The 14,550-nt window shown below is 42.4% G+C and overlaps 1 protein-coding gene across 1 annotated transcript in view; it reads left to right on the forward strand.

The window, feature by feature from the left end:
• Positions 1-471: 471 nt before the first annotated feature.
• bsna (bassoon presynaptic cytomatrix protein a) overlaps positions 472-14,550 on the forward strand; it is a gene marked incomplete at both ends in the record, with an annotated part of 122,788 nt that continues 108,709 nt past the window's right edge. The window contains one exon of the mRNA XM_079225557.1: positions 472-659. Coding sequence (XP_079081683.1) covers positions 472-659 — 188 coding nt within the window. The remainder of the gene's footprint in view (positions 660-14,550) is intronic.

Consider the following 14,550-nt stretch of genomic DNA (forward strand, 5'->3'; position numbering starts at 1 on the left):
ACCTAAATGAAATACCTACCTGATACATATAATAAAGTATTTCTATTCGTGTATGTTCCTCATGATGATCGCCAACTGGAGGCCAGAGTGAACCCTTTTCATTTGTTTCCGTGTTGCTCTTTGTATCCTAATCTGACCCACTTTCCCCCACGGGGCTCATTTAACTTTGATGTAATCTAATCTAATCTCGGTTTCTCTCGCCTCTCGTGCTTTCATTTCCCCCTCGAAGCGACCGTGTCCGCGCGGCGCGCTCCCGTCACCACGTCAGGAGGCAGCCCACTGGTCCTGATGATGATGATGGCGGTGATGGAGGAGCAACGCTGAGTTCACTCTCCCAGTTTTCGCTCCCCCTTTTCCATTCATTCTTTTCTGATTATATTACAAAAACAACGTAGTGACAGAGAAGCAACGCCGCCGATTTGACCTGCTACCTTTCTCCGCCTCTCTCCCGTCTCCCGCGCCGAGACCGAGATGGGGAACGAAGCGAGCATGGAGGGCGGCGGGCAGCCCGGCGAGCCGGGAACAGCCGGGATGATGGGGTCGGTGATGCCCGGAGGACCCGCAACAGGACCGGGGGCAGGACAGCACGTGAAGCCGGTCAACGGAACCGCTGCCGGGGGAGGGATGGGGATCGGAGGCCCCGGGATGGGAATGACGAGGTAGGAACAGCAGTAGTGGAGGTTTCGGGTAGATGTGGCTGGGTGAAGGGTTCCGGGTTTACCGTATCGCAACCCGATGTGTGTGTTTTGTAGCACGGAAACGGGACCAGGTGTCATTTGGTTCAAATGTTCAGCGATGGGATTACGAGAGTCAACATAGTTTCACCCTCCTCTCTCTCTCGTTCAGGATTTCAAAGGGGGGGAATAAATGCCGCTCTCCGGATGCTGAAAAACCCGAGAGCTGTCCGCGGTGCTGAAACGCAACCGGCTGCACCGGTTGTTCCCCACAATGGGTTTGACATTGCATGTCGATGCGCCTCACAAGCACCGTGCTCCTGTGCTCCGTGTTACGGGTACCATCAGCGAGATCCACGGCTGTTTTTGTTGGGTCTGGGCTTCTGATTTTATTCCGCGGTGTCATGTGCTGTAATAGTATTTCCTCCTTCCTCGGGCTCGGGCTGTGCTTTGCTTTTTTTGCGTATAGTGTCGCGTGAGACCTGTCTTCTCTGGCCGCCGCTGAAAAAAAACACACACAATCGAACCCCTTCGTTTTTCTCCATTATCATTTTATGAAACGTGACAATTGGGTCGTTTTTTGTTGTTGTTGGTTTGTTGCTGGAGATGCTCGAGGGAGCGCCTTCACATACTCGCTAGTTTCCGCATGGGCGAGAGGAGGGTGCTGGATGTGTGTGTGTGTGTGTGTGTGTGTGTGTGTGTGTGTGTGTGTGTGTGTGTGTGTGTGTGTGTGTGTGTCTACGGTAAGGGGCTTGCCTTGTAGGCCATGTAGGCGCGTGTTTGATGATATGTGTGTGGCATACTATACCAGCAACGACAGCGTTTCTCGTTAATGACGTAGAAGCGTCCGATGGTGCTTACCGACATACCGTTCTGTACCGTACCATGTGCCACATACAACATGTGTGTATATAACATGTGTGTATGTGTGTGTGTGTGTGTGTATATACATATATATATATATATATATATATATATATATATATATATATATATATATATATATATATATATTCTTTCTTTTTTACCATACATATATCATGCAATTACATGAACCTGACTATAACATCCCATCATGTGTGTCCTAACATAGCTTCCCATGACCTGACATAACATGTGCACAATAGCTGCACTGATGTAGACACACATCATTCTACACAGCCTATATGTATAAGGCCGACATACAAAGCTTTTCTAAAAAAAACGTCAGTAGGATCACTCTCACCCCTACAGCTTCAATCTCTCCCTATAGCTTGGCTCAGCGAACACACATGCTCCAATCTTCTCTCACTGCCACAGGAATTGAGGAACCCCAGTTCATACTGTACCACCTCATCCTTACTCTGCAGCCTGGTGCTGTAGAGAGATGCAATCCGGTTGGCGTTCTGTGGAAAAAAATGCAGAAATAGGGCTACAGCTGGCCTACAAACACACCAGGGTGTGTGTGTGTGTGTGTGTATGTGTGTGTGTGTGTGTGTGTGTGTGTGTGTGTGTGTGTGTGTGTGTGTGTGTGTGTGTGTGTGTGTGTGTGTGTGCGCACACACTGGTTATATTTAGGACACATGCAGGTTTGAATTCATGCCTTTGTAGGAGAGAAGAGCCGAGCAGCGCAGCCTATCCATCATTATATAACACATAGGGATTCAGAGAGCAGATGACAGCTTCAGCTCACTTCCGATGAACGACAACGGAGCTGGAAATGCATTGTTCTTGCATTACTCTGCTTTAGGGCATTCAACATTCAACAACTCGTTCTTCGTTGCGTTTATCAAATGTTCTACATAAGATGCACTACATCTGCATGGTTTCTGCCCTCCTGCCACCTCAGACCTCAGTAATCAGCATCCACATTTCCAATCCGTTTGGAATAAAAGGCGCAGGTTTTCCGTGGCATGAAGTGCCTCACATTAAGTATTTATAACGGCGTAATACAAGGCCATGTGAACAGATTGACTCACGTGCAGAGCGCGTTTGCTCACCCCCGCCCCTCTCACTCTCACACACTCTCTTGCACTCCCTCCCTTTTCTACTCTGCTGTGCCTGACTGCCTGCTCCTATCACTCTCTCTCTCTCTCTCTCTCTCTCTCTCTCTCTCTCTCTCTCTCTCTCTCTCGCTCCCAATCTCCTCTGCACACTGGCATGCTTTGCTACTCTCTTTTCCCTCTCCCTTTCTCTCTCTATCTCTCTATATCCTGTCCACACTTGTAGTCAGTATATAGGAGAAAGTCCTTCTCTCTTAATTCCCTTTTTTTCAGTCTCATTTTCTTCCCATCCTTCTCATTCTTTTACGTTTGTCTCTCCCTTTCCTTTTCACTAAAGCTCTGCACATCTTCATGCTCCATCAGTCCTCTCCCTATCTGTCTTTTTTCTTCCCCTCTGCCTTGGCATATCACTCGGTTATTATTTTCTGCGGTTTACAATATTAATGCAAAGTGGTATGGCAGCGGTATGTGTGGTTTCTTTAAAGGTTAAGGCTGCCTTGATTCAAATTTCTTATTGTCAATAAAACTTAATGGACGACTAACCTTCCACGTCTGTGGCACTCAGTCCTAAGCCCATTGCTTCATACTGAACATGCAAATGTTTTCCAACGCACCACAAATTAATTGCTGCATTAAAAATTCTCAGTAACTTTCTAAAATGGCTGGATACTGTAGTTGTTGGCATTTTTGGGGACTATGTTCAGCTGTGGATGAATGCACATGTGGTACTCTTGTGTCTTCTTGAGGCAGAAAGGTGATGTTTGTGGCCCATTGATGTATTTTTTTATTTTTTGGAGCTCCTAAGACAAGGGAATAGTATATATCAGGCTTTGGATGCACGGACAATACTTTTGCTCAATGCATTGGTTTTGAATATTGCCTGCTTTACATACATGTCTGCTTCATGTGTATGTACTTCCCAATTCCCTTGTAAGTCACTGTTGATAAATAAATACATTTCACGATGTGACAACATTGAGGAACAAATATGACTTTGAAGGGTCAAAGGAAACATCTTGGTTTGGGTTAAAATAACTACTTTGTTGAGGTTCACTCACCTCACCTCCTCCTTTGCTCCCATCATTATTATCATGGCCATGAAAGTGCTTTTTCACTTGATTGTAAACGTATATCGCTTTAGGGCATTAACTGAAACAGGTAATGTTGTCTCTCTTCTTGACAGTCTGCAAATATATTGTACATTCCCTCCTGTGAAAATCCCTCCCCCTCCATCTCTCACGCTCCCTTCCCGCCCTCTTCTCAACCAATAACCAGCAGCATATAAATGACTGTGTCTTTACAATGAAATACAACCGTAGTGCTATATAGGGTAGCGGAGCACAGATAAGGGGGGAGAAAGAGAGAGAACTAGAGAGAGAAAGGGGGAAAGAGGAAGGGAGTAAGAGAGAAAAAGAGAGAGAGAGCAGAAGGGGGTGTAGAAGCGTGTGGAAATAGATCAAGTGTAGTCTTCGATGAGGTAAAACCTGAAGGGACACAGGAAGGGGAAAGGGATGCGGTTGTAGATCAAAAAGGTGTATACAACTGTTACCACCAGTCAGGGATCAGCCAGAAGCAACCAGTAATATAAACAATACATTACATTGCCTTATAAACCTCTGATTTATAATTCGTTTTGAACCTTTTAAAAAAAGAAGGTATTTAACACATTATTATGTTTTGTATAATACAATTGTATTCAATTTGCCAGTTTTATTTAAAATGCCATGCAAATAATGTACATTCAAATCTAAGAAAATTTAAATGAGGAGGCGGAGGACATGCAGTGGAAATTGAAAGAGTACACAGAGGAAATACACATGGAGGGCATTTGATGTATGGATGGAGTCAAATTTACATCCAAAGAGAGAGAGAGAGAGAGAGAGAGAGAGAGAGAGAGAGAGAGAGAGAGAGAGAGAGAGAGAGAGAATGATAATGAATGTGTCTACACAGATGTGTAAGTGAAGAACAATAAATGTAAGTTGTGAGGTAGACAGAAAGAGGAGAGGGGGATGGCAACTACGGTAATCCAGATGGCTAAAGATAAAGGAGGTATAAAGGAGAGAGAGAGAGAGAAAGAGAGAGAGAGAGAGAGAGAGAGAGAGAGAGAGAGAACCTGTGATCTACAGCACATACTGTATGGAACAGACCAACCCTTTTCTGTGGCATCACATGTTCAGTTTACATTTGACTCCACTCTCGCCATGTTTGCAGGCTTATTTGACACTATAGGCTGAGCTGTGTGTACATTTGTGTGTGTATGTTACACACACTGTTGTGTACTGATCAGTAACTGAAGAGGCAGTCATGGCAATTTATTTACTGTACACACTAATCAAGCTGCGTGTGAGTGCCAAAAAGAAAGAGAGAGAGAGATTACTTGTGGAGGAGAGTGTGAATGTGTGTGCATGTTGGAGAAAGAAAAGGAGTGTTTGGACATTTAATTTGTTACTGTATCTTTTTCTTTCTCCGAAATGCGAGTTGAGACCAATTTTCCCTTTCCAGCGATGTATGTTTGTGGGATTTGTGTGTGTTTGTGTGTATGTTTGTACATGAGTGAGCACGCATGTTTCATGTGTTTGAGTCAGTTTTTCCGGCTCTTGCATAAAAGCAGCAGCCCGTCACCGCCGTGTTCATTGTGAATGTACAGTGCGACCGAGTTTGTTATTGAGGCTTTTTATGCTGACGGTCCTGCTCAGAGTGACGTGATTTTTATTTTTTTTTCACATCAGCAGAGGAACGATTGCTGATAGGCTTCTGTTTCTAATCTGCTGAGTGGACTGGTTACCGGCCGCCTTTTAGCCTTTTTGTTGTTGAAATGTGATGGTGCGGTTGAAAATCATGGGTTGTGGTGCTGAGTAGATGTAGGCCAAATATCAGGCTGTAGCCAGCGCAGATCCATTATAGCTGTTGATGTTTGGTTCAGTTGGTCAGTACCTTTTATCCAACATCTAAGCTGAATGGGTCCTCTAATCACAACTAGTCTGAAAGACATTGCTGTTTGTGCCCGTCTGATAAATGCAAGTCCTCCTTTTAGCTCTGTTTTGGTCTCCGCCAACCCCTGAAACAAAAACCTGGCTTTTTAGCTGCTAGATGCTGCAGTTTGGTGTTGGGCAGGTAACGTACAGTTGATTTGTCAGAGGTTATTTAGTGAAGGCAGCTGCCTGCTGCTGGAGAGGAGGTTGAACTGACACTGAGACTAAACCGTGAATCTGGCCTAGAACCAAAGCAATGAGCCAAAAGAAGTAGAGCTGCAGGGTTGGGTTTTCATTTTCTCTGGTTTCATCTGTACAAGCAATTGTGTTGTGGAGCTTTAATATTTTCTGATGCTGATAAATGTTGGTATTAATCCCGAGCACTGCTGACAAAGAGGGGTGCTTTGTGTGGTCAAAATATGGTGGATATATAAAACATGGTCTCCATGTTAATTAAATCAATGTGAAACTAAAGATGAGATGAACGTCACCAAAACTGAAGTTAAACTGTTATCTTATTAAATGAACAAAGTACAAATTAAATCTGACTGTTTATTTGAATACAAATCTCTGAACCTCCTGGTTACCTTCCAATGGCTTATTCATAACTCTGTTAATCTGCTGGATGAAAGTACATAGTTTAGTCCACTAGCGGCTAAGGTTGGGTACCGAGAACCGGTGCCAATATGGCACCGGTTCCAACACGTCCGGTACCTACCAGAACGAGAAGCAACGCAGATTTCGATGCTTTCTTTTGGTGCCTGAGCCGATTTAAATACTTTTTTTTTTACACACGGTCCCGATCTGACCACCTGATGGTTGTGTCTGTTCCTTTTTTTTAAATATAGAAATTGTTCATAGTTTGAAGTTAAAAGGTTTGAAGCTGTAGTTTGAAGACGTTGAAGTGTTTTTTATTTATTAATTTATTTATATTTATAGTATACTTTAAACAGTTAATATATTGTTCAATTTGAAGAAAAAAAATTGCCTTGGCAATAAAAAAGCATCAATTCAGGCACCGTTCAGGCACCGGTATCGTTATAAAAGTATCGGTTTACCACCGGTATCGGAAAAAACCCAAACGATACCCACACACATTTGGGCTTAAAATAACTTCTTATTGCACCCTGAAGATCTTAACATATTTGGTTAACTCAGAGAAGACGGGACCCCGGTGCGACCGGGGGTCGTTACCGGCCTGACAACGGCGGGCAAGCAGTCTTCAAACCGGCTCCCGGGCTCCCGGTGCGACCGTTTCCCGTTACCGGCCTCACCCCGCCCCTCTTCGCTTGCCGCTACTGAGGAAATCCTTTTTCTTTTCCATTAAAATATGCTTAAATTCAGCAAGTAAAATAATAACACAAACATACAATTATAAGCGTATTTGTAATACGTCAAACACAAACATAAAAACAATAAAACAAGAATACGTGATCATCAACGTATACGTGAATCAACCTTTTTGTAATACGTCAAACACAAACATAATCAGGGAGGAGATACGTTTCTGGTCAAACGTAATTGAGAATGCATATTAGTAATTTTCAGGAGACAGGGTTGCTGAAGAAAATGCAGCAGCATGTTGGGTTTTGCTCTCACACTTTCTCTCTCTAACGTGATCTTGTGATCACTGTAAAGTTCATGGGGGATTTCAGACCACACAGTTGGAAAAACACTGACCTGTGCTGTGATTGTAGGTTGACTTTCTGACTCTTACGCGGAAAGGCAGTGAGCAGGTCCTTAGTCCCCATCTTTAATCCCCTGAAGGTTCACAAACCTGACCTCCCCCTCCAAAAGTTAATTAACGTGGATGTGTTGGAGAGCGATTGTGAAGGAATAAAAGAGAGAGTGTCTTTCTCTCTGTGGGCGTGTTAGGGTGTGAACTTGAAAAGTGAGATTTGTACGAATTGTGTGTTGGTGAACGTGTGACAGTGGGTGGGCGAGCAACAGACAGAGGCTCTCAATATATTTACACGCCCTGTTATCAGGAGGACATGTTTCCAGGAGCCTCCAAATACTAAATGTGTTTGGGTGGCTGCATCGGGAGATAAGATGGCAATAAGCACAATATCACAGCCCAAGACAGTATTGGTTTTCAGCAAATAGATGCTGTCGCTGGAGGTTATGAGTGAAACCCAGAAATAGACCGAACAGAAACGACAGGGCTATCTGAGCCGGACAAGAGGGGAAATCTGTGGAATCACAGGGAAGACAGTGGTGGATAATGGATTATCTGGTGCATGCTTTAACCAGGAGATCGGAAACTACCGGAGTCGCAAAGTGAATATGTTGGAATTGGTCCTGTACCCGTAGACGAGCATGGACTTTACTCAAAAGGGTAAAAAGCCAATGCAATGCATACTATAATACAGGCAGGGCACACTATCTCAAGTCCAAATGAAAAGCCTTTTTCTATCCTCGTTCAGACCAATTTTGGCAAAAATCTAACCAAACATATCGGCTTCAGTATACAGTGACATTTACAGTTGTACACAAAGAGCTTCCTGCCATTCTGTTGGTCAATACCACGCTTCTCTGTTACAACAAACCTGATGTCATGCAGCAGAACTGAGACTGAAGCAACATATGAAGCTCCCCCTTGAGCAGTGAGCCCTTTGACATTCGCTAGTTGGAAAATAGCCAACCAATCAGAGCTGTGTGGGCGGGGTTAATTCATGCCATCTTCCTGCATATGCAATCTTCTGCATCTCTAAAAAATAGTCAGAAAAGCGTAGATGAGATTGACACTGCTGTACAGTTTGTTGTAAGTTAATTCACAGAATGAAAAACTCTTACACTCCCACATCTTTTGAATCGTTATGAAAAACATAAATAAATCACATAGGATTCTGCACTGCAAGTTAATAAATATACAACAAATAAGAGCTCTAAAAGATTTAAAAATCTTCAATTTTGAGTGCAAACCAGTTTGCATTAGTTGGTGTTTGATACACAAAGGTTTAGGGTGGACAATCCCTCCACAAGCTTGTTTTTAAAAGGTCATGTTGATTTGATCCATGGTCGCAGCATGAATCGTTAATGTAGGTTTGCTTTTTTAGATGTGTTGGCACCTGCCACACCTTTTAAATCTCTATTAATGAAGGATCAAAAGTCCAGATTACGAGGGCTTCCTGGTTTTGGCTGTCAGTCCCCCTCCAGGGCTCAGCAGGGATTTGTAACAGACACCAGTCTAGTCGGGCCTGACCTCATGTAGTGAGCAGCGTGCAGCGCTGCCTGAACTACCTCAGCCAACACGGCAAGTTTCCACAATGATGCGACGGTGGGCCATTCAGAGCGTAGTCCTGTCTACCACAGGGTCAAACAGCAGCTTTACAGGTCTAAGAGTCTTAGTTTGGTCTTCACTATAAGGCCAAAGAGAGCTCACAACATATTACTGTGGTTTCAATGAAAGAAATAGTTGACTTTATCGTAAAAAATAGTTTTCACTTCAGGGCCAAGAAAGGATCCTCTGTGCCAATACAGCTGCCTTTTCAGTGATGATAGGTTCTTTTGTCTTTTACCGTTTACCGTTTCACAGTATGTTTGCAGTTCATTTAAGTTAATTTTTGAATTTTTGGTGGCCTAAAAATGTCTTATTAAGCATTCGGTTGTACTTAGTTCCGCCCTCTTGTGTCACTTCTGGTTCCAGAAAACAAGATGAGGACGGCCAGTATGCCAAACTCTAGGCTTCAAAACGGCAGTCGACCAACCAATAGGTCACATCACGGTGACTCGGTCCACTTCTCAGTTTAGATTGTACGGACCTGTTGGTAGAGGTGACTTGCTGCTTAGCTGATCATAACAAGGTCACACCACATGATTAACATCATATCTCACCATCAGAGACCATTTGTGTGCCGAGCTATTGGCTACAATGTATTACATCTGGTGTGCTTCACATATTCAGAATTAGGCTTTTGGAATATTGAGCTATAAACAGTTACATCTTCTCTTGATCATATGAACCTGAATGTAAATTTACTTTGAACTCTTTCACCTTTTCTGAGAAACCAATTCCAACAATATAACATTGTAATGAATCCTAAGCACTAATTGAATATTTATTGTATAACATTTTTCAAACTGGGTGTTAAGAAATATCTAATGTTTTTCACTGTATGCTAATTATGTGAGACGAGAATAACGAGAACTCCAATATCAAACTATTGAATAAATGCACAAAGGGACACTTTTGGCAGGCAGTTACTTTAAAAAGCAAGTTGACAAAGACGATGCAATTTATTTTCATCCTCCCTGCTGACCCATATAGCAATAAATAGTATATGTGACTATCTTCCTCCTGCCAATGACAGACAGAGGTTTGCATTAAATGGAAGCTTTATATTAGTAATTCTTTGGAAGGGGTTCCGAGTGACAGTTTAAGGGTTGTTTTACATGAATTTCTACTCTCCCTGTAGGAATTTCCCCACTATTGGTTTCACACGGAGCGTTTCAGCTGCGTGTGACGGGTCCTCTCATCCTGCCAAGAGATCCTGTCTGGGTGTAGCTCTAATGTTAACAAATGGATCGTCTCTGAGGCGAGCGGTCACCAGACGCACTGGGAGAATCTGCAGGGTCGACGACCAAACTGCCCATCTCCTCCGTCTCTGCCAGAAAACCAACGTAATGGGACAATTAATAAGCCAGCTCTGGTCAGAAGGATCTCTACAGACACTGAGACAGAGACTGACACACAGCAGCCGGCCCAGTTATTTACAAGGACACAGGTGCTCTGTGTGCTTTTGGCTTGTATTTAGCATTTTCGATCCAACATTTCAGGATTGGTTGGATGAGGTTTAATCCATGTAAATCTGACATGGTGAACAATTAACAGACAAGCCACTTCTCGTAATAACTAGAATGAAAGCATTGAGAGTGTTGAGCTGCTCGGCAGGAACAGTACGGGAGCAGAAATGCACTGAGCAGAAATACATAATCATTACATTCAATGACATTGATTAAAAAGAAAAAAAACTTACATCTGGCCTTTACTTCACCTGTGTTGTAAAGATCACACACATACTTGATGTTACACTTATCGTAATATGCACACCTAAACATCAGAAGCACAGAACAGTGCAGAACAGTTTGTTATTGGCCATTTGCCCCCTGGTGGCCATTAAGAGGCAAGGCTGTCTTTCGGCAACTGAAAAGGCATTACTATAACAGCTTTTGAAATAAATTATTGTTCACTTACATTTTTCACCCTTATTTCTTTATTTCTGGACTGTTCCACCAATCACTTTTCTCTCTTTCTTTTACCTTAATGGACCGCATGTTACATTTGACAAATCATGACATTCTTTGCTCAAAGACATCAGTTTCATTTATTTAATGATTACTCAGTGCTGTTCTGTCCCTACTGTGGTGATGACTGTGGGCGAATGACAGCAGACACTTGCTGTTTGTCTCGTTCAGTTCGGGTTACATTTCCTCTGACTTTCATTTGTTTGTCGGAGAATATTATGCTGTGTTTTGCCATTTTCTGCCAACTGCACTAGAGAAGGTCACGCTCGAGTTTTCTCATTATGTTGTCGCCACCTAAATGTTACCTGTATTGATGCTGTGGCTGATACTGGTGTGTGTGCATGCACTGTGTGTGTGTGTGTGTGTTAAAGCTGAGAAGTACAGACACAGCACCACCTGGAACAAACTATAGCAGTATACACTGTTTGTGTGTCTTTATGCATCAACTCACCACAGCCTTTTCTTCCTCTAATGTGATTTCTTCATAGTCAATAAGTTTCAACCTTTTCTATTTGCTTGTTATGGAACATTAACATTATTTACTGCTCTCTGCTTTACCCTTCAAGGTGGTTCATTCAAAGACGGTAGATGGGAAAAAAAAAAGTTGTGTTTCTTGCTGGAAGCCCAAACAAGGAACAGTGACCACCCAACAGTCTCTTGAAACTCTTGTCATGTTCATAAACACAAAGACTTTAAATAAATTGCTTTATGTGAGTAAATAGGCGGTGATAACGTGCAGATTTTGATTCAAACCTAAATCACTAATTTCTCCATAGTTAAACCATGAAACCCTCTGTGTTTGTTAGCTGACAGAGGCGGGTACAGAGCGACAGCTTCCTCTGGATGACAGAGTTTAATTTCCAGCACAGTTGTGCTCCTGCAGTCATTTGGACTCAGTTGGGGGTTTGGCACAGCGAAAAACACTCAAATGGGATGTTTTTGTTATCAGCATGAAATTAGGGGAAAATGGGATTTTTGAATTTAGGTCACTTTAGTGGATGTGTTCAAAGGTTTGCGAGCTTCAGCAGCTTCAAAAGAAGCTGCAGCTTCTGCTCCTGTTATCGCGGAGACTTGTCTGATTTTGAATATGAATCCAATAATGAGCTGTTTCCAGCATGGGCGAACATAAACTCTCGTTCTCTCAAAGCCTTTCACTTTTAGACATGCATGTCACAGGCAAGGCAAGGCAAGGCAAGTTTTTTGTATAGCACATTTCAACAACAAGGTGATTCAAAGTGCTTCACATAAAACCATTAAAAGCATCAAAACATAATGCAGATTTAAAAACAGTTAAGAAAACAATAAAACAGTAAAACATTAAAACAGTCAAAAAACAAAATAAAAGTAGAAAAAGCAACTTAAAAAATAAAAGTTGAATAAAAGTTGCAGTGCAGTTTAAGAAATAAAATGCAGTAGTGAGATGCAGTAATTGAATCTGGTTCAGTTAAAGGCAGCAGCAAACAGAAAAGTCTTCAATGTGGACTTAACGGAGCTGAGGGTCTCAGCAGACCTGCAGCTTTCAGGGACCTTGTTCCAGATATGTGGAGCAGAAAAGCTGAACGCTGCTTCTCCATGTTCAGTTCTGACTCTTGGAACAGAAAGTAGACCCGTCCCAGACGACCTGAGTGGCCGGGATGGTTCATAAGGTAGCAGTAGATCACAAACATACATAGGCCCTAAACCATTCAGTGCTTTATAAACCAGCAGCAGGATTTTAAAGTCAATTCTTTGTTTGACACAGAGCCAGTGCAAAGACGTCAGAACTGGAGTGATGTGATCCACTTTCCTGGTCTTAGTGAGGACTCGAGCTGCAGCGTTCTGAATCAGCTGCAGCTTTCTGATTGACTTTTTACAGAGGCCTGTGAACACACCGTTACAGTAGTCAAGTCTACTGAAGATAAAGATGCATGGACAAGTTTCTCCAAATCCTGTTGAGACATAAGTCCTCTAACCCTTGATATATTCTTCAGGTGATAGTAGGCTGATTTCGTAATTGTCTTGATATGGCTGTTCAGGTTGAGGTCTGAATCCATAACTACACCTAGATTTCTGGCTTGGTTTGAGGTTTTTAACATTAGTGATTGAAGCTGAGCGCTGACTTTCAATCGTTCGTCCTTGGGACCAAAAACAATTACTTCTGTTTTATCTTGATTTAATTGAAGAACATTCTGGCACATCCAGTTATTGATTTCTTCAATGCATTTAGCCAGCCCTTGTATGGGACTATAGTCCCCTGGTGATATAGTTATGTAGAGTTGTGTGTCATCTGCATAATTATGATAACACACTTTGTTGTTTTTCATAATCTGAGCCAGTGGAAGCATGTAGATGTTGAACAGAAGAGGCCCCAGTATTGAACCTTGGGGAACACCACATGTCATCCTAGTCAGCTCTGATGTGTAATTAGCTACCGACACAAAGTATTGTCGGTCCTTCAAGTAGGATTCAAACCAGTTAAGTGCTGCGCCAGAGAGTCCTACCCAGACTTTCAGTCTGTCTAGTTGTATGTCATGATCAACCGTGTCGAATGCAGCACTGAGATCCAGTAATACTAAGACTGAGATTCTGCCACTGTCTGTGTTTAAGTGGATGTCGTTGAAAACCTTAACAAGATCAGTTTCAGTACTGTGGTGCTGACGAAAGCCGGACTGGAAGACATAGAAAGATACAGAAGCAGAACACAGTCAACAGTTTTCACACACGGTAAAGCAAGAAACTGAAATATTGAGAGAGGTGGAGGAAAAAAGGGAACAGAAAGAGCAGAAGCAAGATGAGAAAGTAGGATGTCAGAGAGACAGAGCCGACCATATCAGAGGGGAGTCGGTCCAATGCAAAGTTTATTGTTTGTCACGAAAAGACGAAGAGGTTTCAGGCTCCGAGCTTAAGCGGGTCTATATTTCACCCCCTGAAAGCAGCTCGTACCTGTCACTGATGTTTTACTACTGTCAGAGGGTGTGCTGACTCACTAAAATATAACTTGCACTCAAAAGTCCAGAAACCATACACTGTACTTTTACACTGCCTGATCTGAGAGCGGATTTGGGTAATCGGCAGTGTTAAGCATGTATTAAGAGAGAAGTGAACCACGTCCAGGGGGCCAGAAGTTAAAGTCACATTGATTTTGCAACTTTCATGCACAATATTTGCTTACTGGGAGTTGGATACTTGATGGAAACAACACACTGGTTGAATCATCTAAAAAATGAGCAGCAGTGTAGAAAATATTAGATCCTTTTATAAGAAAATAGTCAAAGGCCTGTGGACTACGATTTACACTTTAAAATGATTCACTGTGGGCTCAACTTTTAAATAATTTGGAAACTTTTCTTTTTTTGATTCTACCACAGCAACAGATGCTCAGTGGTACTGTAGTGTGAAGAGTCATGACCTCGTGCTAAGACAACAGAGAAAAAGAGTTGTTGGAGAATAAACAGAGAGTGAATAATGGACTCACATTTACCAGGTGTCCAAAAACAAAATAAAGAATATGATTGTTGAAAACTTTAAATCCATTTAAATATGTGAAACAACCTGATAAAGGCAGGTTGCCCCAGTTTTCATTGTTCTTAACAAATTAGAGAGTAGTCATTTTCCAAGACAAAAACATAGACCGCAACCCTCTTCAATCATCAATCAAATCAATCAATGCAATGGTTTTAACCGTAGAAAACAAAA

The sequence above is a fragment of the Taurulus bubalis genome (genome assembly GCF_910589615.1).
Source record: "Taurulus bubalis genome assembly, chromosome: 11".
Taxonomy (NCBI): Eukaryota; Metazoa; Chordata; class Actinopteri; order Perciformes; family Cottidae; genus Taurulus; species Taurulus bubalis.